Source organism: Balaenoptera ricei, chromosome 20 (assembly GCF_028023285.1).
Source record: "Balaenoptera ricei isolate mBalRic1 chromosome 20, mBalRic1.hap2, whole genome shotgun sequence".
Classification (NCBI taxonomy): domain Eukaryota; kingdom Metazoa; phylum Chordata; class Mammalia; order Artiodactyla; family Balaenopteridae; genus Balaenoptera; species Balaenoptera ricei.
The window spans coordinates 58,833,496-58,860,415 of NC_082658.1; the positions used below are offsets into that span (position 1 = coordinate 58,833,496).

General features: G+C 39.7%; 1 protein-coding gene across 3 annotated transcripts in view; it reads left to right on the plus strand.

Moving 5' to 3' along the window:
• The window catches only part of MAP2K4 (mitogen-activated protein kinase kinase 4), a 105,508-nt gene extending 79,623 nt beyond the window's left edge, over window positions 1-25,885 (plus strand). For 2 of the 3 annotated variants that reach the window (XM_059907714.1, XM_059907715.1), the window contains 7 exons: window positions 1,307-1,426; window positions 3,832-3,883; window positions 6,784-6,911; window positions 15,279-15,356; window positions 17,776-17,924; window positions 22,055-22,100; window positions 23,297-25,885. In XM_059907714.1, coding sequence (XP_059763697.1) covers window positions 1,307-1,426; window positions 3,832-3,883; window positions 6,784-6,911; window positions 15,279-15,356; window positions 17,776-17,924; window positions 22,055-22,100; window positions 23,297-23,410 — 687 coding nt within the window. In that variant the 3' untranslated portion in view covers window positions 23,411-25,885. Of the gene's footprint in view, window positions 1-1,306; window positions 1,427-3,831; window positions 3,884-6,783; window positions 6,912-15,278; window positions 15,357-17,775; window positions 17,925-18,054; window positions 18,216-22,054; window positions 22,101-23,296 lie in introns of all 3 variants that reach the window. The other variant, XM_059907716.1, reaches the window with a different exon arrangement.
• The last annotated feature ends 1,035 nt before the right edge of the window (window positions 25,886-26,920 follow it).

Sequence of the window (26,920 nt, forward strand, 5' to 3'; positions counted from 1 at the left end):
AGAGAGGCCGTGATAGTGAGAGGCCCGTGCACCGCGATGAAGAGTGGCCCCCGCTTGCCGCAACTAGAGAAAGCCCTGGCACAGAAACGAAGACCCAACACAGCCATAAATAAATAAATAAATAAACAAACAAACAAACAAATAAATAAATAATTTTTAAAAATTAAAAAAATAAAAGTAAAGATATAGCTGGATCCATAAATTAGTAACCATATACAAAATTTTTTAAAGATAATTTTTGTCATCATCCCGATAGCTCTTTTCACTCTTACAAGGTACTTCGTAGTCCTTGTTTATATGTGCACATACTTTTACAGCATTATAAACATGGAATCTGCTTATAGCCTGTGTTTTCTCATGCATACCTCATGAACTGTATAGTTTTCAAAATAATTTAATTTTAGATAATCCTTTTAATAATGTACCATTTCTTCTTGTGAGATAGTTCAGAGGTTTTTAGTTTGTTTTTGTTTTTTCTTTTTGTAATTTACGAGCTGTTTGTTTAAGTTAGATTCCCAGTCATGGGATGACTCTATCAAAGGGTATAGGCACTTTTATTTCTCTTGTTTTATTGTCAAATTGCCTTCAAACTGGTTTAAAACACTGTATAATGCTGCCAGTAGTTTTTGAATGATTTGATTTGATTATAGCCAGCATTTGTTCATTTAAGGAATGTTTATTGAGCCCCTGTCGTGGTGGACTGCATGTTCTAATAGGGAAGATAAATGAAAACCATAATAAATAAGTAAATTATATTTTATATTAGAAGATGATAAAGGCTCTACAGAGTAGAGCAGTTAAGGGGATGCTGAGAGGGGGATGACGTGCATTTTGAATTGGGCATTTTCAATGTCGGCCACTGAGAAGATGGCATTTAAGCAAGGACTTTAAGCATTGGGTTTGCTTTATGTATTTTTTTTCTTTTTTACTAATTTAAGAAGTTTATATAGTTTCTCAAGATTCCTGTAATCTATTTCCTTTGTTAGTGAGAATGAACAGTTTCCCACATATTTTCTGTTTTTCTATTTAATCATGGCAAAGTTTGAAAATTTTTATAAAAGTCCAAAGGTTTTCTATGTAAGACTGTGCCCATCCTTACAATTAAGAGTGGGGAAACTTGGGCAACTAAGTTTGTGTTTGAACATGAGGAGAATATTCTGTCCAGCACTTTAATAAGGAACAAAAATTAAAAAAAAAAAAAAGAAGAAGATTGCTTCTTCTCTCATTGTATTTCTATTTTAAGTAAAGGAAAGGTGGTACTTAATGTTAAGATGTATAAGAATAACCGATATTTGTTTTTTTATAGGGTGACTGTTGGATCTGTATGGAACTCATGTCTACCTCGTTTGATAAGTTTTACAAATATGTATATAGTGTATTAGATGATGTTATTCCAGAAGAAATTTTAGGCAAAATCACTTTAGCAGTAAGTACTTGGTTTTCAAATTGTTCCTTGTATACACACTTACGTAAAGATGCTACTGGAGTTTTGAATGCACACATCTGAATGCCCTTCACAGAATGTTACTGACCTTCCTGGAAAATAATTATAATAGGAAAAGAGACAAAAATCACTTCTGTGGGGTAATTAACACAACAAGTAGTAAGAACAATTTTCAAAATACTACATTGATACTTTTCATTATCGAAAAGTACATATTGAAATCATACATTTCAATAATAAATACTACAGTATTCTTTCCATTAAAATCAGAGTGAACCATAATAGATTGTGCTGTAAATAAGGCTAGAAAAAGCAATTTTCTGCTCCTCTTTCCCTTGTTACTTTAACGGTATTTAAATAGGTTATATTATCACAGTTCCCCTTAAATTAATCAGAATTGCAGCAGTCTCCTTGAATTCCCTTAATTGAAACTCTTGGACAAATTATATTTCCTGTGGTTTAAGATTTGGGCTATTCTGTCTAAACTATTTAAATGGTTGACTAGCAATTTCAGTAACCAGCATTACTACTAATTTGGTCAAATCACTTTTACCATAGTACCAAAAAAGAAAAGAGGCACTGTTTTGCTTACATGTTTATAGTTTTGAAAATGAATTAATGATCATTTTCTTTCTTGTTCTTTTAGCTAACAAAGGTCATTCACAGTTTTTTCACAGAAAGAAAAACAAATTTTTTTGATAGAGTAAAGTTAGTAAGTTTCTTAGAAACCCCTGAGAATCTGAACTAATGACATGACCTGGGTTAGTGGATGTGTAAACTAAACTTTATAGGAAGTTGTAAGATAGATATTCTGGTTGTATGTAATTTCCCCTTTCTTCATTGCATCCTCCTCATCCAGTATAGCCTGCCTGTTAATTGTCAGGTTATCCTGTTTAATCATTAAGGGTCACTGTTGAAATACGTAGACAGTTTCTGAACTGTATTTTAGTTGTAAGAGATACGTGTGTATAACTGGGATTTAAAAAGTCAGATTAAACTCTAGTCATAATCTTAAGATTAATAGGTCTCATGTTAATGTTTTAAATTATTTACCTGAATTAATGCTTAATTTAAATGTTTTATGAGCTGTTAAGATATACACCCTTTCATATAATTTTATAAAGAAGCTGTCTAGTATAAACAAGTTTTACTAGGAACTTGTTCATTATTCAGACAGGTGTATGAAATTTTATGTTGATCACTTTAGTCATCTCTCTTCAGTATACCAAACCTAGCTTTATCTTGGAACTTGTTACTATTCATAATAATTATAATGGAACAATAGTAGAATAATGATAATAGCTAATGGTTATTGAGTGTTTATTTGTGTCAGGCCAAGATCTCATGACATTTTATGTTCATAGCAACTCTCAATGGTAAATAGTGTAATCCCCTTTTTATTTACAGATGACAAATCTAAAGCATGGAGAGGTTAAGTAATTAATTTGCTTTGAATTTCATACATTTGTAAGTGTAAATGATTTAAGCCCAGGCAGCCTGATCCTAGAATCCAGCTGTTAACCACTGCACGACAGGATGATCATGAAGTTGGAAAACATAGATAAAATTATTTTATCCTATATTGCAATATATGTAATGTATACTAATAAATCATTTATTATGTATTTGCCTGTGTTTCTAGACTTGGTGATCATCCTTTATATTAAGCGTAACATTTAAAATTACTTTGTGTTAAATCCCTTCTTGCTAATTAATAACCCCATGAACAAGCCTGGCTGTTTGAAACATTGTTGAGTTTGTGTTCTGCACCCAGCAGCTTGATGGCAGCGGAGACTTGACCTTTCTAATGGTAGGCCTGTGCTTCACTTCTCTATTAGTTTGCTGTTGTAGAAATTTTAATTCAAGTCTCTGTTTCCTCTATTCCTGGAGAAATCTTTGATTTCCTGATCATGAGCAGTGATCAAACAATAGGATAAATTCTGGCTCTGCAAAAATTACTTTGCAGGCTCCACACCCAGCGAGGGTGAATGATTGTGAGAAACTGAGAATTTGGAAAAACTTATTAAATTAGGATTGATAATGGAACCAGACTGTTGGACCTTTTTGTACTAAATATATCTGTTCCTAAAGTTCGATGGTATGAGAAAGATTATACAACTTTTTAATGACTTATTTAAAAAATTGTAAGTTACCTGTTTGTTTTTTTAGCTGTCAGGGAAGGGCGTATTAAGGCAACTGAGTTTTCAGATCTAAAATCATAATTTAGCATCTTCAGTTCACATAAAAAATGGACAGAATATTGAAATATTAAGCCTAAAAGAATGCAAAGAGCTACCCGAGCTGTTACTTTACGGTAAGCTATTGTGCTGTTTGATTAGAAGGAAATTGATTGCTTATCCCATCCGTCTCTGCTTTTTCCTCCCTAGACTGTGAAAGCACTAAACCACTTAAAAGAAAACTTGAAAATCATTCACAGAGGTGGGTATGAATTGTTTTTTTTTTTTAGACTAGAAATTAACGTTCTTCCTTAATAGGAAAAAAAAATTAAAAGTTACAGTGCATTGTATAACTTTTCCTAAAATACTTGTATTTTTAGCAAAACATACTATATGTACCCTAAAACTTTATTATTAATTTAGGATTTTTTCCCCTTTGGGATTCTATAAATTTCAGTCTAACTTATTAGAATGTTGGGGCTTAGTTGAAAAATAATTATTCATTTGCCTGATAGATAATTAATGTTTCTCTGTCTATACAAATAAGGCAGGAAGGTGAACCTGTGGACCGTCAAAGAAGGATCTGCAGGATAGCACCCTCGATCATTTTAAAGGCACGCTACTGTCCCTATCAAGTGTTTCTTCTTTACTTTGGAGGATATTTTTGTAAATTGAGAAAGATTCTTTAATTAGTATTTTACATTGAAATTCCTCTAAAGCATTTGTATTTGTGAAAACAGTGATCTTGGCCTTATTTAGACACAGGTCCAAATTCAAACATTTGGTGTCTGTCTTTTGGGAGACAGTGGGATTCCTGAATTTAATTCAGCAAATAGTTTAAGTAGTTGCTCTGTCTTATTACTATGCCAGACTTGGGGTAGTGAGGCAGTGGCTTTGAAGAGGCACAGTTCTGTGCCCTCAGTAAATCTGTAGTGGACAAACCCAAGGTGATACATGGCAGTGTGTGATTCAGCCTGACAACACAGGACAGCAAGGAAACAGTCATATTCAGAGATGCGAAAAACCTTGAATTCTAAGGTTAAAGGGCTCTAAGGTTGTGATTAAAGAAATTAGTAATTAGGGCATTGATTTAAGTAATTTTTATTTGAGGTTGACACTGGACCACTGAAATTAGTTAACCTCGAACATCAGAATATTTCATTTAATTTTGCCTGGCTTAATGCTTGTTAAAAATAATATTGGGTAGGCTTCTTATTTTCTCTTTTGGCCTAAAATCATGTAGGATTAGGTCCCTAAACAAAATTATTTTGTTCCTCTTGTACTTCATCTTGTTCTTGTTTTGGATTTTTTCCCTCCCTTTTTTTTGGCTATATTTGGTAATTATGGGAGTATTACCTTAGGGCATCTGACAATTACCTTAGGGATTCTCACCAATCACAATAAAGCACTAAGACATTGCCCAAGGTTAAATAAAAGGGAAAGGCTTCAAAAATAACTTTGGTTTTCCTGTGACTAAATAAAATGATGAATTTATAGCAGTCTTTTTTACCAGCTAGGATCAGTTAGCTTTTTTGCTGTAATTAGAGTGCTTTTGATTACACGTAAGAGAAAATCCTGTTAACTGGCTTAAACTTCAAGGAAGCTCATTATCTGTCATAGTAAGTCCAAAGATAGGGTGGCTCCAAGCACGATGTGATTAGGGTTCAGGCTCCCTTCTCCTGGCTCTGCTCTCCTGAACGTGTTGGCTCCATCCTCAGGGTAGTAACGACTAAAGCAGGTCCTGTGTCACGCCTAGCGTAACAGCCTCTTGAAGAAGGAGCTGTCTCTTTTTGTGCGGCTGTCTTAGCAGCAGGGAGCTCTTCCTTACTTGTCTCTCACATTTTCTCTTGTCTCACTCACGCCCTTACCTAAACTAGTCCCTGGCAAGGAGCATGAGGCTACCCTGATAAGCTTAGACCAATCAGGACCCCGTGTTTGGAGGTGCGGATAGATGTGCACAGAGGAGGATGGAGCTCAGTAAAATGAAAGTTCCGTTAGAAAGGATGATGGCACGGTTAGGAGTGGATGCTTGATAGGCAGTCAGCCGTGTCCGTGATGGTAAGCGTTCTTTTCTGGATTTTTTTTGTAGGTCCCCTTCTGAGTTACAGACAGATAGTTTTGTATCCTCTATTTATTTCTGTCCTTTTTATTCACGGAGCCATGACAGTGACAATGAAATGCTTCGAAGGATTGAGATAGGGACAGAGAACTAGTGAGCAAGGGGAGAGAACTGTCCAGCTAGCTGACTTGCACACACTGGCAGTGAGTTAGTTGATGGTGAGTGAGGAGGAGGTGATAACCCAAGGACCAATGTGACAAGACTGTATAAAACCTGGAGAACCAAATGGAAAGGATTCAACTTTCTCAGGTGTGCAGGAAAGCACACACACTCTGAGAATGGTAAAAATGAATCTGGTTTCTCCAGGATGACTCTTAAAGAAGGTTGGTTGGGAGAAACTTGATGAAGCCATCTAAGATCAGGAAAATCTCTCAAGGACAAATAATTATTAAGTGGATGCATTTACTGAGTACTAACAATGTTCAATTTCTGTAATAGGTGTTTTCATTTCCACAATCCTATAAGTTAGGAATTATTACTTCTGTTTTGTAGATGAGGGAATTGTGATTGCTAAGTGAAAGTTCAGGAACTTGCGCCAAGTCACATTGTGAATATCAGACCCAGGTCTTGAACCTTTGCTTTTCTGATCCCGAAGCTTGTGGTCTTTTAGATGTACTGGACTGGATACTTTCCTAAGTTAGATAAAGCTCTCCTTTAACTAAATTGTGAGTTTATAATTTGTATACTTTGCATTTAGTTGTATAATCTTTGACACATATTGTAAAGTAGCTTAGTATACTCTTACAGATTAAATTCATCCTACATGTTTTGACTGTTAAGTAATGAATTTGAAACAAGTAAATTAGTATGTCTCTTGATGAAAACAAAGAAAACGTTATAGAATGCCTAAATTTAATATGAGGAGTTTTTTGATAATGAGTTTTTAGCATTCAGAAAATTTTCTCATCTTCTTAGCTATCTGAATTTTAAGGACTTGATCACTTATGTTTTCTAAGGTTTTTCAGTATTTTTCCTTGAAATACTTTAGAATATAGCTCGTTTGATTGATTACTTGAACGTTGAATGACATCTGTGTCTTGCAGATATCAAACCTTCCAATATTCTTCTGGATAGAAGTGGAAATATTAAACTCTGCGACTTTGGCATCAGTGGACAGCTTGTGGACTCCATTGCCAAGACAAGAGATGCTGGGTGCAGGCCATACATGGCAGTAAGTGCAAAGGCCAAACCTTGCTTGACAGTCATTGCACAGAGAGCCTGTGCCCTTTGGTGCTCTACTACTAAGGAATCTGCTTTGGTCGTGCAGTTTCACCATCCTAGAATATTCTCCTCTTCCACGAAGACCAAACTCAGTTCTAGCTCTTCTATGAAACTTGGCGAAATTATCCCAGTGAACTCCTGTTTCATTGTCTTACTGTATTCCTTTTGCCTGGCACTTAGCATTTATGGTCTTTTCTGATTACTATTTTTTCATTATATTCTAGTTAGTTCTCAGAAGGCCTCTTTGTATCTCTAGACCCCCATATGCTGTCTTGACTGTAGGAGGTACTATTGTAATAGACATATTGATAATGTAAGTGGTGCTATTTCCGGTTAGAGAAGAATGGGAAGCCGAATTCCTCATAGAACTCAGTATGTCTCATAGCATGTTCAGAGGTAAGAGAAACTCACTGACACGTGCAAGGTAGAGGCATTAGTTATTTCCCAACCTGGAGTGTCATAATACCTGCTGATGCGTAGGAAAGCTACTTATACTGATATGTTTATTTTGTAACCAGCCAAAATACTGATCTACCTCTTTTTTTTTTTTTTTTTTTTTATTTATTTTTGGCTGCGTTGGGTCTTTGTTGCTGCTCATGGGCTTTCTCTAGTCGCGGTGAGCGGGGGCTGCTCTTCTTTGCGGTGCACAGGCTTATCATTACAGTGGCTTCTCTTGGTGCGGAGCACGGGCTCTAGGTGTGCGGACTTCAGTAGTTGTGGCGCACGGGCTTAGTTGCTCCTCGACATGTGGGATCTTCCCAGAACCAGGCTTGAACCCGTGTCCCCTGCATTGGCAGGCGGATTCTTAACCACTGCGCCACCAGGGAAGTCCCTACCTCTTTTTTGAATAGGTTTCAGATGGCACTCAAGGTACCATTCTGCAGGTAGTTTTTGCCTTGGCATTCCTCATATTTATTGGTCTTTCTCATATCTATCTACCTACCTACCTACCTATAATCATATTATATATATTTTGTTACTTTTCTCATGTTTATTTTTGTTGCTTTGCCTAGAACTATATCAATGTTGAATGACAGTATTGATGGTAGGATTCTTATGTTGCTTGACTTGAAAGCAAATGTCTTTTTCTGGTTTACTAAGTGTATGTGTATATATCTGTGTGTGAGAATGTGTGTGTGAGAGAGAGAATAAGAATGAATCAGAAATGGCTATTAAATTTTATTAAATGCCTTTTTGGCATCATTCAGTGTATGATAAAATGTTTCTGTATAGCTGTTGATATGACACATCATAGTAACATAATATTTCCTGTGGTTGAACCGTTCTGGCATTCCAGAAATAATCCCTACATGGTTCATAGTTTATATGTTTAATATATTTTTACATGTGCTATGTTAATATTTATGATTGCTACATAAAAATGTTTGAGATTGGTTTATAGTGTACATTGTAAAGGTTTTAGGTGGGTCATGCAAGTTTTAAAAATCAAATTGGGAAAATTTTCATCTTTATTTTATTCATACAGTAAAAAAGTATTGATCACCTAGTGATCAAAAACATAACTTTGGCCTCCTTAAGCTCAGAAAATTTTCCCCAGAGCTCAGAACAGTTGTGACAGTATAGTTTTCTGTTCTTTGAGGCTGAAATCCATCTTGGCCAGGAGTCTTTGGGGAAAGATACATAATTCTTTTTTTTTTTTCTAAGATTTTTTTTTTTTTTTATGTGGACCACTTTTAAAGTCTTTATTGAATTTGTTACAATATTGCTTCTGTTTTATGTTCTGGATGTTTGGCCGTGAGGCATGTGGGATCTTAGTTCCCCGAACAGGGATCGAACCCGCACCCCCTGCACTGGAAGGTGAAGTCTTAACCACTGGACTGCCAGGGGAGTCCCCATAATTCTTTGAAAACTGTGAAATTTTACTGTTTCCTTAGCGTCACACATGTGCGTGGGTGGGTGTGTGTGTGCATGTGTATACATATACATACTTTCCTTTTCTTAGTTGTTTTTTTTTTTTTTTAGCTACTTGATTGATTGATTGATTGATTGATTGATTGGCTGTGTTGGGTCTTCGGTTCGTGCGAGGGCTTTCTCTAGTTGCGGCAAGCGGGGGCCACTCTTCATCGCGGTGCAGGGACCGCTCTTCATCGCGGTGCGCAGGCCTTTCACTATCGCGGCCCCTCCCGTTGCGGGGCACAGGCTCCAGACGCGCAGGCTCAGTAGTTGTGGCTCACGGGCCCAGCTGCTCCGTGGCATGTGGGATCTTCCCAGACCAGGGCTCGAACCCGTGTCCCCTGCATTAGCAGGCAGATTCTCAACCACTGCGCCACCAGGGAAGCCCTTCTTAGTTGTTTTAAGTGTTGGGTGTCAGAGCTGTTTACTGCAGTGCTTTAAGTACCAAGTACGTGGCAGTTTTAAAATCTGTCCAATCTCTTTAATACACCTCCCTTCAAAAGGCGGTGGCTAAGTACAGCCTTGAGTGTGGACTGAACTTAGTCACTCACTTCTCATGAATAGCATGTGGCAGAAATGACAGTGCATCCCTCTGAGAGTAGGTCATAAAGAGGCATGTGGCTTCTTTCTTGTTTTCTTTCTTGGATTGCTCACTCTGGGGGAGGCCAGCTGCCACGTTGTGAAGACACTCAGGCAACTTTACAGAGAGACTCACGTGGTGAGGAGCAGAGGCTTCCTGCGGTACTGTGTGAGTGAGCTTGGTGACGAGACCTCCTGCCCCAGTGAGGCCGACAGCCCTGGCTGACCTCTCAGTTGAAGTCTCATGAGAGACCCTGAGTCATAACCAGCAACAGAAGTGCTCCCTGGAGCCTGACTCACAGAAACCTGAAATAATAAATGTCTGTTGGTGTCAGCTGTTAAGTTTTGCGGTGCTTTATTATACAAATAGCTAACCGGTACAAAGTGATTCCTGTTAATCTTTTTACTTACTACTTGCTTTCAAAGCATTTTAGTTGGTACGTTTCTGCCTTTTGGGACATATTAAAATTCTTCTTTTAGCATGATAAATGGTCAATTAAAAAATGAAATATTGGAAGAGGTCTGTTCCGTATTATAATTATATTTGTTCAGCACTTTTTTTTTTAACTGTTTATTTTTAAATTTTTTTTGGGTGGGGCTGTGCTGGGTCTTCGTTGCTGCGTGCGGGCTTTCTCTAGCTGCGGCGAGCGGGGGCTACTCTTCGTTGTGGCACGTGGGCCTCTCATCCCTGTGGCTTCTCTTGTTGCAGAGCGCGGGTTCCAGGCGTGTGGGCTTCAGTAGTTGCAGCACATGGGCTTGGTAGTTGTGGCTCGCGGGCTCAGTAGTTGTGACGCACCGGCTTAGCTGCTCTGCGGCATGTAGGATCTTCCCGGACCAGAGCTCGAACCCATGTCCCCCGCATAGGCAGGCGGATTCTCAACCACTGCACCACCAGGGAGGTCCCTCTTCACTTTTTTGCCACTTTAATCTAAAAAAATTGAGGAGTTCAAAATTTGAAAACATTGAGATTGTCAATTTCTCCTTATTCCTTGGTTTTTATTTTGTATACTTTAATACAAAGTAACTTGAGTTGTGTATTTATTATAAATTATATGTTTTGGATGTAAAATTGTTTTACCTACCACTTTTTTGCTGTCTTTGTTAACGTTATAGACCCTATTCTCTAAGTTGATATTTTCCTCTTGTAGTTAATTTTAAAAAGCTTTTTGTTTTTCAACTCCGTACTTCTGGCTTAGATTTAGGATACAGGGTCTTTAATTAGTTTCATGGATCTTAAATCTCTACTCCTCTCAAAGCATACTTTTCAAAATATTAAAAATATTACACATACAAATAAAGAACGAACATGTGTCAAAAATATATTTAACTCATTAATGAGAAAACTGGACAGACAGGTTAGTGAAACTGGCTCAAAGAACATTTGCATAATTCTGTATTTATAGTCACTAAAGAAGGAATATTGCAACAAGATGGCTACTCAAAATATAAATTTGCTAATTATCGCCAGGTCAATAAAATAATAACTTTTGGGGTTGTTGGACAGAAATCATTTGCATCCCTACCTGACAAAAATCTGCAGGTTATTGTGTAACTTAAGTGTCTGGGCCCTAATGGAACAAGTACACTTACACAGCCCTCGGGCAGGCTTGCCGGTGCTCCACTGTGACACTGAAAGGAAATGGAATCCTTTTTTGGATTTATTTCCTGGTGTTGGGTAAGTTTTTCTAACACACATATGCTAGACATTACAGCTGTTTGTGACATAAACATACAGCAGTTTTAGAATGACATTAACACCGTAACCACAAATCATAGGTGCCCGTTTTAAGCGTACAATTTGAATTTTGACAAATGTAGTTAGTCATGTAATCACCACATCAGTCAAGATATAAAATATGTCTCATATTTTATAGGATCATTGGTCCTATTTTCTGTCACTGTTGGTTAGGTTTGCTTTTCCTCGAGTTCTTTAGAAATGCCATCCTACAGTCTGTGCTTGTTTGTGTGTGCTTTCTTTTGAAGATGTGTCGATGCTATCCGTGTGTATATGCCATTCAGTCTTTTTATTGCAGAGAAGTTGTTATTGTATCAATAGACCACAATTTATTTATCCATTCCGCTGTGAGTATCTTGACACTGCTGAGTCTTTTAGTACCTGTTATGTTTCTCCATTGATTTAGATCTTCTTGCTGTCTCTCAGTGATGTTTTATAGTTTTCAGTGTGGATCTCTTGAGCACCTTTTGAATTTATTCCTGAGGAATTCATGTTTTTTGATGCTAATATTGTAAATGGGATTTTTAACTTTTTCCCAATATTTTGCTGTTATTCTAGAGAAATAGAGCTGATTTGCATATTTTGACATTGTGTCCTATGATCTTGCTGGTTTCACCATTAATTTTAGTAGGGATTTTCTAACTAAACAGTTGTAGAAATCCAAATGTTTGTGAGTAAAAGCCATGCTTTTCCCCCCTTACCTTTTTGTACTGGCTGGGACCTCCAATATAATGCTGAATAGAAGCAGTGCCTTGTTCCCAGTATTAATTAGGAAGGACGTGTTCTGTATTTCACCACTAAATATGATGTTAGCTGTAGGTTATTTTACATGCATTTTATGAAATAAGAGGTTTCCTTCTCAGTATGCTAACAGTTGTTGAGTTTTATCAGATTCTAATCCTACATCTGTTGAGATGATCGTATGATTTTTAAAATTATTCTATAAATATGGTACATTACATTGATTTTCAAGTGTTAAGCCCATATTATATTCCTGTGATAAACCCCACTTGATGATGATATATTACCACTTCATATGTTGCTAGATTAGATTTGCTCATATTTTAACAATTTTTGTGTCTGTATTTATGAGGGATATTAATTGTCTTGTAATGTTTTGGTCAGGTTTTCATAAATGGCTATGCTGGCTTCATAAAATGGGTTGAGAGGAATACCCTCCTTTTCTGTGTTTTGAAAATAATTTGAGTAAGACTGGTGTTATTTCTCCCTTGCATGTTTGAAAGAGTTCACCAGTAAACTTACCTGGGTCTGTACTTTGTGGAAAGGTCTTTAATAACAAATTCATTTAAAAATTTAAAAAGTTTTGCAGTTATTCAGATTTCTACATTATTTTTGTAGGTTTTCATTTTCAAAGAATGTCTATTTCATCTGTTTCTGTAAGATCAATAGTAATGTCCCCTCTTTCATTCTGACTTTAATAATTTGAGTCTTCCCTCTCTTTCTCTTGGTCAGTGTAGCTAGAAGTTTGCCAATTTTGCTAAGCTTTCCAAAGAATCAACTTCTACTTTTGTTGACATTTTGTATTGATTTTTGTTCTCTGTTTCACTTAACTTCTGCTTTACGTTTTATTACTCCCTTCCTTCTCCTTGCTTTGAGTCTAGTTTGTTCTTCTTTTTCTGTTTCCTTAAAGCTGTCAAGTTAGGCTGTTGATTTGCAATCTGTCTTCTCTTCTAATATATGCAATTACTGCCATAAGTCTCCCTCTGAGTAGTACTTTCACTGCATCCCACAAACTTTGGGTGATTTCATTTTGGTGATTTCACTTCCATTGAAATTGAACATGAGTACTGTGAAATAATTTACTGAAATTATTTCAATAAATAATTTCATTGATTACTTCATTTTGTAACTTCATTTTATTAATATTTAGTTCAGAATATTTTGAAATTTTTTCTTGAGACTTCTGTGATCCATGTGTTTGTTTTTTTTTTTAATTAATATACTTTTACTTTTTTTTTTTTTTAAAGTATTTGTTTATTTATTTATTTATGGCTGTGTTGGGTCTTCGTCTCTGTGCGAGGGCTTTCTCCAGTTGCTGCAAGCGGGGGCCACTCCTCATCGCGGTGCGCGGGCCTCTCACTATCGCGGCCTCTCTTGTTGCGGAGCACAGGCTCCAGACGCGCAGGCTCAGTAATTGTGGCTCACGGGCCCAGCCACTCCACAGCACGTGGGATCCTCCCAGACCAGGGCGCGAACCCGTGTCCCCTGCATTGGCAGGCAGACTCTCAACCACTGCGCCACCAGGGAAGCCCCATGTGTTATTTAGAAGTGTGTTCTGTTTGTTTTTAATTTTTTCTTTGAGTATGGTTGCTTTACAGTGTTGTGTTAGCCTGAACTGCACAACAAAATGAATCAGCCATACACATACAGATATCCCCTCCTTTTTGGACTTCCCTCCCATTTAGGTTACCACAGTGCATTAGGTAGAGTTCCCTGTGCTATGTGGTATGTTCCCATCAGTTGTCTATTTTATACATAACATCAATAATGTATAAGTGTCGATCCCAGTCTCCCAATTCCTCCCACCCCACCCCTTTCCCCCTTGGTATCCATACATTTGTGATCCATGTGTTACTTAGAAGTGTGTTGTTTAATCTCCAAATATTTGGGGATTTTTTAGATATCTTTCTGTCATTGATTTCTAATATAATTACTTTGTGGTCTAAGAACATGCCTTGCATGATTTCAGTTTTTAAACATAAAGTGTTTTATGGCCCAGATCATGGTTTATATTAGTGAATGTTCCATGTGAGCTGGAGAAGAATGTGTATTCTGCTGTTGTTGGATGGAGTATTTTCTCTCTTGGTTGACTATCTGGGATTTTTATGTAATGTGTATCTTATCAGGTAAATAAATGTATTTATAACTAAAAGTAAAAGTGAGGAGCTTCCAGTGAATATTTACGCAACACAGTACTCATACTCAAAACAAAATGCACAGGTCTCCAAACTAATTGTCGCTGGCAGGCAGAGAACATAACACAGTGGCCATTATGCTTCTCTGGACGCTTCTTTCAACAGCAGTTACTGTCAGTCTTAGCTAAGGATCCATTGTCAGCTCTGGGCTACTGATACCCTCTCTCTCTTTTCTTTTCTATCCCTGACACACTATGTAAATAATGGTCCCTTATTTCAAGGAAATGTAAAAATGCTCCCTTCATAGAAATTACTAAAAATGATTTTTGCTGTTTTTATGATAGGATAATGTATTATGATACTGGCAATGCCTTAATTTGGTTAACAATTAGACTAATTGACAAATATCTTTAAAGATATAGATGTAAATCTATATCTTTTTTTATAATTTATTTATTTTTTTTTGTCTGTGTTGGGTCTTCGTTGCTGCGCGCAGGCGTTCTCTAGTTGCGGCGAGCGGGGGCTACTCCTCGTTGCGGTGTGCGGGCTTCTCATTGCGGTGGCTTCTCTTGTTGCGGGAGCACGGGCTCCAGACACGTGGGCTTCAGTAGTTGTGGCACGCGGGCTCAGTAGTTGTGGCTCGTAGGCTCTAGAGCGCAGGCTCAGTAATTGTGGTACACGGGCGTAGTTGCTCCATGGCATGTGGGATCTTCCCAGACCAGGGCTCGAACCCATTTGCCTTGCATTGGCAGATGGATTCTTAACTACTGCGCCACCAGGGAAGTCCCGTAAATCTATATCTTTAAAGGTATCGATATTTAGCTTTATGATAAAGAGTGAGTGGAGCAATTATAATAAATTTAGCTCTTACTTGCTTTTGTGTCTCAAATATACTGTGCTATGTCCTTATTCACTGAAGCAAAAAGTGATAAGATCCAAAAACTTAGTCTTTTTTTTTCTTCTTTTTACCATTACTTGCTACTAATCTGGCCCTGTAATTCTTTATGTTTTTCCTTTTTCCTCCCCTTTTCTCCCTCTGTCTGTTCTCAGCTTCAGTTTTGTGAACTCTTTCCTGTTACTCCCAGTCTGTCCCTAGACATGGATTCCTCTAGGAGTGTGCTGGCATTCTGGCTGCCTACCCAGCTCCTGCTTCCATTACTTGCTCCTGGAGGGTGTGTGTAATGAATGACTGTGATTTCTCTTTGTGTTTTAGCCTGAAAGAATAGACCCAAGTGCGTCACGACAAGGATATGACGTCCGCTCTGATGTCTGGAGTTTGGGGATCACATTGGTATGTTCATGTTCACTCAACCTTGTCATTGTCGTGTTATAAGACATTTAGAGATAAAAGAAAATTTAACCATAACCAGTCTTTCACCACTCATAAGAACATATCCGGTCTCTTCTAGTCTTTGATTTTATATACCTGTTTCTCCCTGCCCCCCAAGTGTAGAAAAACAAGTTTTTATCTTAAAAATCAAGCTAGAGTTGATTATTTCCCTGGTGGTTTTGTGAAGCGCCTAGGGCTCTTTAAGGTAGTGGCTCTGGATCTCTTGGCCACAGATACTAGGAGTCAGAACTGCGCTCAGAGCAGGAACGGGGAGGCCAGCTCACCTGCAGTCGGTGCAGCAGTGCAGCTGCATCCCCATCTCCAGCCGGAGTCATATGTCCGGTAATACTGTGGACAGTGTGTGTATTAGGTGCACATACTTATATGTATGAAGGTAGTTACATACTACTTGGAATCTTCTAATCACCGATTAGAAAAGTCACAAATGCTGAAAGTAATTCTATTGTTGAAGGACAAGAACCACGGAGGGGACAGTTCTCAGTGAATGCCTTAGAACAACACTGAGCGAGAAGAGTGAGAAGACTACTTAGTTTGTAACTAACAAGCACGATGAAATATAAACTGTCTCACCTGTGGACTGTATTGAAATTTTGGTTCTATTTTAAAAATAGATTTATTTGCTGATTTCCTTATTACCAAAATTTGTTTTGAAGTTTTAGATCTATTTTCTTGTGCTTGCTGTTTTACCAGGGCTGAATGGCACTTTTCTGATCTCAGACAGAGCAGCTTCTTCCACATTGGAATTTTCCATCAGTATAGGTGAATTTTCCATCAGTATAGGTGGGGCTGTGTCCTGTTTGGTGGTAGGCAACCCAAAACTTTTCCTCCCATCTTCAGTAAGACCCCAGAGCCCCGAGACACCAGGTTCAGAGCAGTGAACTTTTCCTGTAGCTTATTAAATAATCTCCATTTGCTCATTGGCATTATAGGGTGCTAAGATCCTCTTCCTGAGGATCACACACCCTTGTGAGCTGTCCTTGGTGCGTCGCTGTGCCACACCTAATGAATTCTGCGTCTAGAGACATGAAGGCTGACAGCTCAGCTCTGCACAAGACTCCATCTGGTTTCCCTTGTGACCAGACGTGGGAGACACCTCGTGGAGTCTTTTCTCAGTGTGAAGCCACTAACCAGAAGGGATTCCTTCCCAGTTAGTCAGGAGAGAACACAGAACTTGGGAATCTTTTAGGTCCGGTGACTGGAGCAAGACCTATAGCTACCAACTGAGACAACTGTTTGCATATAAGGGATAGTCACGATTCAGAAATACCTATCTATATCCAAGCCAGTTATGCTTAAAAAGCAAGTTTTTACTTTATTGTAAAAACAAAATTTTGTTCTGTGAAAGGTTTTAACATAGGAATATTTTTAGCAATTTCCTTTAGTACCTCTGGCTAAACTTTGTTTAAAAGCAAGGCGCTCAGTACTTATAATTGCTTTTTAATTTTTCATAGAGACATTATTTTCATATAATTTTTTTAAAATTATGAGATGTGTGAAATTAACTTCTAAGATTCTAAGTCTTTCACCTTATGATGTTGTATCCTACTGTTTCCTTCTCTTATTAAAACCTGTTCTCAAGAATGAATCTAATGAAGCAATTCCCATTGCTGTGAATAATCAAGGAGGTTTACTTCTTCCCAAGCGTCTGTATTTTTATCAAAAAGAAACCTCAGCCAAAGGAGTGGATTTGCGCATGTGTGTGCGTGCCCACCTGCCTGCTTTCCCACAGGCGCATGTGCAGAGCTGGAGGAGGCCTCTTCTGGGGAAGAAGGCCCTCCCGTACCAGCTTCCTGTCGGAGGATGGCTTTATGGTTGCTTGCTCGCCTTCCTTTCAGTGTGCAAACTGGCACTTTAATATGTGACTAAACTGACAAAATCAAATCTCAGTGGAAGAAGCTCCAAAACCGTCTTCTCAGATAGTGCTCTGTCTGTCATGTGCCATCTCTGATAAGTTTGGGGTCGCCTGTCAGTGCATGTAAAATGGGGTTCATTTAGGCCATGCTGCAGATTTAAACCTAGTTCTTGGAAAAAGCACAATTTCTAGGTTTCCATTGTCCTCAGAACAGTGGGAGAAAGATGAGAATACAATTCACAAATATGTTTGACCTGTGGCAGATATGGACATACTATCTTGATTTCGATATGGACATACTATCTTGATTTCTAAATATCCTTTCCACTTAGCCTTAATAATTCTGAAGATTGCACCTCAACCTGATCTTGATTTGAGTCAAGGCTTTTTCAAGAGTTTTGCTTGGAGTTTAGATTTACAGTGTGGTCTTTCCAGTGAGGAGTAATAAGTACTGGATTAATAAGTAATGCCCAGTGTATTTTGCTTTTTCCTCTGTGTTCTCTTTAGTACGAATTGGCCACAGGCCGATTTCCTTATCCAAAGTGGAATAGTGTGTTTGATCAACTAACACAAGTTGTGAAAGGAGACCCACCACAGTTGAGTAATTCTGAGGAAAGGGAATTTTCCCCAAGTTTCATCAACTTTGTCAACTTGTGGTGAGTATTTGATTTATGAATGCTCAAAGACGTACGGTGAGAGGACAGTGAGGTAATTACTTAATCTCAGCCACAGTGGTACTTTATACTGGGGAAGGGGAGCCTTCTTCATACCGCTCTGTCTTCTCAGCCGGGACTCTGGATCACTGTGGCTACGTGGAAGGCCCCAGCAGCCTGGCGAGGCATCGCTCTCTTATTCCGCTGCTCAGGTACTGATGAAAAACAGATGTGGGTGGTGGAGAAGCTGCTGCCTCCAGATTTCTAGTACCTTGTACACGAAATGCAGCCTAGGTGAGATTGATCATCTTATTCTGATGTGGTTCTAACAGTGAAATTGTACCAGAATCACTTGGAAGCTTTTACTAAGTTAAGATCCTGCCAGATCAGACTTTCAGGGGTTGCTCTCTGCTCTGACCTGACACGTAACCCAGCTGGGTGTACGTAGTAGTGTCAGGCCCAAAGCTCAGTTGGTAGAACCATATACTGGCTCACGGAGACCTCATTCCAAGGAACCTTATTCCAATAAAGTTCCTTATTCTAGGAACCCCACGCCTGATATTGTTCACTCCCCTTTTTACAGGTGTGTATGTGTTTGTAGCATGTGAGAATAAATATACACTGATATGGCAACAGGACAGTCGTGCCTTGTTATCTAAATTTTAAATAAAACCTGTTTTGTTATCATTTGAATATTTTTGATAATTATTCTGTTTATCCAACATGATTTAAAAGTAAAATATATTTATGAGCAAAAAGCCAGAGCATTTTGTATATTCTTCTTTCATTCTTGAAAATGTTTTTCTTTTTCTTAATTTTTTCTTTCCAGGAATGCGGTTTCTCTCTACTCTTAGGTCCTGTAAGACTAAGACTTAATGTTTCACGGTCTAGCATTGCCCTCTTTTTGAATGTGTAGAAAACATTTGTTTGACTCCAGTTTTCAAGTCCCTTTCATCCTCTCTAACCAAATTCTACTTTTGTGTTGGTTTTCAGAGGGGAGAAGAATACCTCAAGATTTTTAGATAGAAGAGGTCCATAAGGATGACTCAAATTGGCTGCTTTTTCCTTTTAAAAAACAATCTACTTTTACCAATTTGCACACATATATACAGTATATAATTGCAAAATGTGATCATTTTATATATTCCACTTTAATGAAATATTTGGTTAAAAGAATCTGTGTGAGTCATAGAGCATAATATCTAAAATAATCACCTGGGAACACTCCACCAGGACTGCTTTCTTCTTAATTCCTGATCTCTCTATTGGTTTTGTTTTATATGTATATATATTTATATTTACTTTTTATTTCTGTGTCCCGTGGTTCAAGTTCTCGCCCATAAATAATGGTTATAGACTTGAATCTCACGTTGTTTTCCCTGAGTAGGTACATAGTTCCATCTCATTCCAGATCATTAAGGTCTACAGTTGAAGTATTATCTGTTTTTGTGATATGCTCATATCAGCTCTCCACATTTGTCCATTCTCCCTTCTACTGTCCCTGAGCATTTTCTCTTATCTAACCTGGATCATTCAGATTCCTATTTGGTTTCCTCATAATCCAGTATCACCTTGTTCCAAGCCATTTTCCTTCTTTTTGTCACAGCTGTATTTTTTTATGATGTATGTCTATCCAATCATTACTTCTTGTTGAAAACTGTTTAGAATGTGCCTTCTTAATGGAGTGCTATCACCCCTAAGGGACAAAAATTTGTTCTGGAGAGCCAGAAAAATCTTGCATAGTATAATGGTTTGTAGTAGATATGCAGTATTTAACTTTCATGGGAAGGGAGGGTAATAATGAAAAAATGATGAAGAAGCATGAAGTCTAATGCTAAGAAAAGCAACAAATGAAAACCTACCATATAGCTCAAGGAACTCTACCCAGTGCTCTGTGGTGACCTAAATGGGAAGGAAATCCAAAAAAGACGGGATAAATATATACATATAGCTGATTCACTTTGCTGTACAGTAGAAACTAACACAACATTATAAAACAACTATACGCCAATAAAAATTAATTAAAAAAAAAAAGAAAGAAAAGCAACAGACTAGAACATAAAGCTGCTTTTAATTGAGATGAGATTATGGAATAGTCTAAAATACACTTAAAATAAGTATATTTAAGATGCCCAAGGAAGTAAAGGTGTAAGTTTCATTAAAACTGAGGAAGAAGTAAACAGAAATGAAACAGTTGGATATGAAAACTAATTAGAAGGCTTGGAAATGAAAAAACATAGCTATTGATACAAAGATACAACAGATGTGATGTACTCTGGACTGGAAACACTTGAAGACAGAGTTGGGGAACTGGAAGATGGACTTGAAGGGTTTCCCCAGCATGATGTAGACTAATATGTATGAAAGAAAATAGTTAAAAATCAGTGAGAAGAGAATGAGTAATTCTAAGATGTATATAATGGAAATGAAAAACAACTCTGAAAGTGGAGAAACAATATTTAAGGAGATAATAGTGGAAAAGATTTGAGAATTGATCTAGGATAGGTGCTCAGATTTCAGTTAAAGTCTCTGTATCACGTAGGATAAATAAAGGTAAATTTATACGAAAATGCACTGAAGCAAAATTGCAGAACAACGATAAAGTAAGAGTTGGCAGGAAGAGAACTTAGAGTACCTGCAAGAATGAATGAATCAGACTGACAGCAGACTTGTCATCAGCAACACTAGTTGCCAGAAAACAGTGGAGTCATAGCTCCAGACTGCTGAGGAAAAATAATTGTCAGCCTCATCCTAAAACTTTGTACATGGGCACTCAATTATCATTCAAAATAAGGAGGAAATATAGATTTTTTTTTTTTTCAGGAAGGGAAAGCCTAAGAGTTTACCATTTATAGATTGTTTTGAAAAGATATATTTGACCAAGAAGAAAAGTAAGCCCAGCAAAAGGGTGTTGCAGGTTGGTTCCCTGGAAAGCAGGCTTTGGGGACAGTACTAAGTGTACAGGAAGTTGGTTAAGTGGTAGGTGGCGATCTTTGGATCAACAAACAGCAAAGGGAGGGAAAGCAGCGTTAGGCAGAGAGGGGAGCTGCGCTGCCAGTGCAGCCTCAGCAGAAGCCTCCAGCAGCCCCGTAGGAAGCTGTGGAGCTGGGCTGGCCCTCCACGGTTGACTCGTACGGGGGGAGGGTCTTGGAGTTTTATGCCCCTTTGTGGATCAGTCATTAGATACAGGCTGGCGCCAGGAGGCCGAGGCGGCTCTCTTCAACTGACGCCATCCCTTAGAGGCCACAACCGAGGGCTGCCTGCTGGCAGCCCCCCCGGCAGTGGAGGAGTAAGTCCGTCATTCCTAAAGAGGGCATCTGTGTAGCACAGTGAGGCGTCCACTACAGAAGGTGCAGCTGTGAAGAACAGCACTGAGTTTAGATATAGGGGACCTGTATTGCCCAGATTCACGTCTGATACTAAAAAAATGAATGTAATGGAGGTTGGAGGAGAGTGGTGATTAAGGTACGGTCCAAGATAGATCGGGAAAATACAAACAAAATGAAAGCACTTCTGGCAACATTAATTAGACGAGGTAGAATTGAAGGGGAAAATGTCAGCAGGGCAGAGGTTTTTAATATATCAATATAGTCCTTAGTGACGTTGTACTACTGTAAACTTTTGGAACAAAGAACAGAATTAAGATACAGAGTGCAAAAATGTTTTAATTCTAAGGATAAGTTTATAAAATTCATATGTAGTTTATCTCCCAGACTCACTGGATTACAAGTTTCTCTTAGGGTAGTGTCCATCTATATGTGTATATATTTAGAAACACACAGATACACAGACATATACACTTACAATTTTATACTTATACATGCATTTATACGTTTAACTACATAGTATTCTAACATGTAGCTATGCCATGATTTATCCAGTTTTCACCAGTTAACTTGTTTCTAATTTTTCACTAATGCTCCTACATTGAATATCTTAAGGGTAAATCCTTAGATTGTAGATTGCCTAATTTTTTGTGTGTTTTTTATGTTTGGCAGGTTGTCTGCTTTGTGACTTTGTATCTGAAGGAAAAAACAACTACGTATTTGATTGTAATACTTTGTTCGTGAAAATAAAAATACTTGGGTAACTGTGTGTCCATTTTAACGATGTTAATTTTTGTGTTATTTTAGCCTTACCAAGGATGAATCCAAAAGGCCAAAGTATAAAGAACTTCTGGTGAGTCTGAGACTTTGGGAACTGGAGATATCTCCTCACTCCTGAATCCTCCAGCATGCTGGTTCACTAAGCAAGCAGCCGGCCTCTCTGTCATAGACTGCTTGACCTTAATGAGTGTTGTTAAAGAATGTTTTAAAGCAAAGAGATTTGGAAAGAGAAAATTTGTAGGTCTAATTTTCCTACTAATTTACTAGCTAGATTCTCATGGAAAATTTTGGCCTTTACATGTTATAAAAACTACCCGAAGGAGCTTGAACATTCACTCTGAGGAGCCATTTTCCACTGCGTGGTCTGTGTGTGTAACACAGCCATAGGAATTTATTGTGCTTATCCTGCTTTTATTAAAAGCTCTCACACAAACTGACATCGTATGACCAATTCTCATTTCTTTGGAAGTTCTCACCCTTCCATGGAACTCGGACTTTTTAAGCAGTCTACCGGATCTGGCCTTGGTCTTGGCAGTGAAGAAAGTCCTGTGACCTAATAATGTGGGAATATTTTAGGAAAAGACCCACTTGTCACACTAGCTTCTGGTTCTCCAAGGATGTTAGGTAGAACTCCAGTCAACCCCGGCACTGACTAAACGTATTTGGTCAGTGTACTTAGCAAAGCTATGAAAGAAAAATATCGCTGGGGGTGGAGGACGAAAAAGTGAGTTTGCAAGGCAGATACAGAGCCATGGGCTTTGGAGAGCACAGCACACAAGCTCATGGGAGAAGTTTCCATTGTGCCTCTTTTGGAGTGGGGGTCAGAAGGGTCGAAACTGAAACCTTTTTGTAAGGTCCTCCTGCTACATGTGGGGAGATATGGGAGGTTGGAGTTTATGCCTGTGTCCCACGAGGAATAGCGACCCGGATTCATGCAGTTCTTCTTGGCTCTCAGATGGCGGCGGAGGCTCCAGCTATGTTTTGTGCTGAGGAATGTACCGTCCTGGTACACAGATAAGTTTCCAGACCTCACAGCCAGGGTGGCTCCTCCAGAGCCTGACACCGTGTATCGTATCTCAGAGGCTCACACCCATGAACACGTCTGCGTGGAGTGCAGACTGTGCTTGCCTTGCTACAGTCGTTTACAGCTTGACCTGGCCGGAGCCTGCAGTTCTGTGCTGTGTCGAAACTGGGAAAAGTTCCGTGTGAGCTCTGATGCGAATATTGATCATTTTTCTTTTCTTTTTCTGTTTTTCAATATTCTTGCAGAAACATCCCTTTATTTTGATGTATGAAGAGCGCGCTGTCGAGGTCGCATGCTATGTTTGTAAAATCCTGGATCAAATGCCAGCTACTCCCAGCTCTCCCATGTATGTCGACTGACATCGCTGCTACGTCAGACTCTAGGCAAAAGGGCTGAGAGGAAGCAAGATGTAAAGAATCTTCATCCTGTACCACAGTGTTTTTATTGCTCGCCCAGACACCATGTGCAATAAGATTGGTGTTCGTTTCCATCATGTCTGTATACTCTCGTCACCTAGAACGTGCATCCCTGTAATACCTGAGCGATCACGCAGTGTTAGTGCCGGTCAGAGAGACCTCATCCTGCTCTTTCGTGATGGACGTATTCATGAAATGTGGAAGTTCGTATGATCAATTTGTTGACCGTGATTAGATCACATCTTAAATTCATTTCTAGACTCGAAACCTGGAGACGCAGCTACTGGAGTGGTGTTTTGTCAGACTTCCAAATGCTGGAAGGATGCGGTGATGGGTGCGCTGTGTCTGAACACAGACTCGGGCTGGAGTGAGAAGAGCGGGCACGGCCAGCGAGACACATTGCCTTCTGGAGCTGGGAGACGGAGGAGGGGTTTACCTTCTTCACCAAGTGCAATAGGTTTACTGATGTGACATTCTGTTGCTTTACAGCCACCGTCGATGTCTGGGGATGGATGTACTTAGCCAAATTCCTTCCCTGTTTGAGATATCATGTTAGATCAGAAGGAATTTATCTTTACCAAAAACCATGTTGCGTTCAGAGAGGTGAACACTAAAAGATTGAGACAGGACAGAACGTGTTCTTTTCTCCTTCCCCAGTCCTCTGCTCTTCGCTGGGCAACTCCGGAGTCTGCCACTTGTCAGAGAAGGTGCTGATCCTAAGAACTTTCATGCTCAGAATTCGGTGTGCTGCCAACTGGATGTTCCACCTGCCACAGACCACCTGGACTGGACGAAGAAAAGAGTGTGGAGGGCAAAGTTTACAGATGTTTTTAACCCTAGAATCTTACCTGGAACAACTTGTAGCAGCTACATATTTCCCCTTGGTCCCAAGCCTGATGCTTTAGCCATCATAACTCACTAACAGGGAGAAGTAGCGGGTAGCAATGTGCCTTGATTGATTAGATAAAGATTTCTTCTAGGCAGCAAAAGACCAAATCTCAGTTGTTCGACATCACTGGCCCAGGTCTTCAGCTTCTGCATCTCTTTGCCCACCTGTGTGGTCTATTGCCACTATGTGACTTCTGCTTAATCCAATATTTCGCCTTTTTCTCCTATATCAGAAACATTTATAATTACCAAGGATGTTCCTTACCAAGGATTTTTAGCCCCCAGTCTCTCACATGCTCTACTGTTTAAAAGGCTGAAAAGCGTGGGGCCCGGCTGATGTGGTAGGTGATGAAGGAGCATCTTTTCTAGAGACACCGCTTGACCAGAGGAGGATGGGAAACGGCAGTCTCTTAGGTGAGACCATCACCTGCGAGAATCTCGAGCAGGTCACCACCATTTCTTGGAATTGGGAGTCTACAAAAAGACAAAAACCAGAAAACCCCCAAGGAACCCCAGAATAGTTCTAAGAGGCCGTTTAAATCTGCCATCTTCTGCTGTCCTTCCTCCCTTACCCATGGGCCGGGTCTCAGTGGTTTCCCTCTGGCCTCCCTGGCCCCGAGCGTTTGTGTGACAGTCGGTCAGGCAGCACCGTGCGTGGCTCCCGCACACTGGAGTAGAAAGCTGCCGTGGTCTGAGACGCAGGTGGGGCTGCGACGGAACCAAATAGTGGTAGGTGTTGCTGTGTCTCCTCCCAGGTGACGGTCACAAACACTTCTCAACAATAAAGGGAGAATGGTGCTGTTTACGGTTACATCCCTGTAAATTTCAGAATTCACCCGTGGTTTATCGCTTTGGTCCACTTGCCTGGTTTTCCTGTTTTCTCCCCCATGGCACCTGAAGCCCAGGCTTCCCAGTGCTCTACAGGAGGCCCTGCAGTGTCTGCCTCTGACCACACCAAGCCATCCTCCTCCACCGTTCCCGGGGACACCAGAGGAATCTGCATCTCTGCCGCCAGCCTTCTGTCGGCTCAGCATAGGGTCACTTTGCCATGTACCAGTGGAGATAGAAGCAATTCTGACTGTCCAGGAGCTAATCTGACCGTTCTGTTGTGTGGATGACCACATAAAAAGGCAATTTTAGTGCATTAATCATAGATTATTATAAACTGTAAACTTAAGGGCAAGGAGTTTATTACAATGTATCTTTATTAAAACAAAAGGGTGTATAGTGTTCACAAACTGTGAAAATAGTATAAGAACTGTACATTGTGAGCTCTGGTTATTTTTCTCTTGTACCATAGAAAAATGTATAAAAATTATCAAAAAGCTAATGTGCAGGGATATTGCCTTATTTGTCTGTAAAAATGGAGCTCAGTAACATAACTGCTTCTTGGAGCTTTGGAATATTTTATCCTGTATTCTTGTTTGAATTCTTCCTCTATTTAAGATATATACATGGAATCGAAGTGTTTATGTAATAGTTCTATCCTTTTGCCTGCAGGTCAGTTGTAATAAATCTAGGATGTGATGACGACTTTGTAATTTGATTTTCTGAAGCCAGACCCTGAGAGGGGAAAATCAAGTAAATTCCATTAAATTATCTGTGCATTTCACATTGGGAAAAATTCTCTTCTTCTGGAAGTGTGTATGGCTTCTTTCTTCCCCCCCCCCCCACCCCCCCCTTCTTCTGGTTGCTGTTTCTCTGCTTATTCTTCTTGGAAAGAAGCTTTGCTTTCTGTTTGAGCGGGCGTGATGATGGGGTCAGTTCAGATTTGTTTCTTTCTTGGTTGCCCTGGCCTGACCCAGCATTTCTCACTGCTGAAGGAGGAGGGTGCTGTGTCACGGTGGAGAGACAGCGTGTGAGAACCCGGCCTGCCGCGGCCCGACGTCTGGCTGCTGCCCGTCCTGTGGCTGCTGGACAGGCATCAGACGTCAGCTCAGATGCCTTCGTTCTCGGCTACTCGAGAGAGGAGGGGGTAGGGAGGAGATCGGTGGGTCAGAGCCCTGCAGAGGTCAGGCCTGGGAGGTTTATGGATGGAGGACAGTGGAAATGAGCAAAAGCCTTAGAGGCCTGGGAACAACCACAGAGAAGAGCCTGGAACTCCAGCCCCGGACCGACCTGTTGTGCCCCCAGCTGTCGCTCGTTGACGACATCCTGACTCGTTGAACACAGACTAATCCAGCACCTTACCCTTTTCCTGTGCCTGCTGCTAACCTGATCTCGGAGGCAGGAGACACCATCACAGGAGCAGGTGTGGTAGCTATCGAGCATTGTCCAAGGAAGGGTGTGGCCAGAGGAGTCCTGGCCCCTCTGGCTGAGCCTTATCTGCTGGGGAACGGAGACCCCGTGGAGTTTCCAGATCCCAGCTGAGCACCAGCTGTGCGCAAGACAGAGTGTCGCAGGTGGACCATGTACTCCGTGCTTCGTGGACACTACCTGTGTTTGCTAACCTCAGCTTATCCTGACTGTAGCCTTCCGAAGTCAGGTGGTAGAGGCCCTTTTTAGAGATTAGAAAAATACAAGGCTCAGAGAAGTGAAGTTCTGGCTCTGATAACAGTAGGGAGG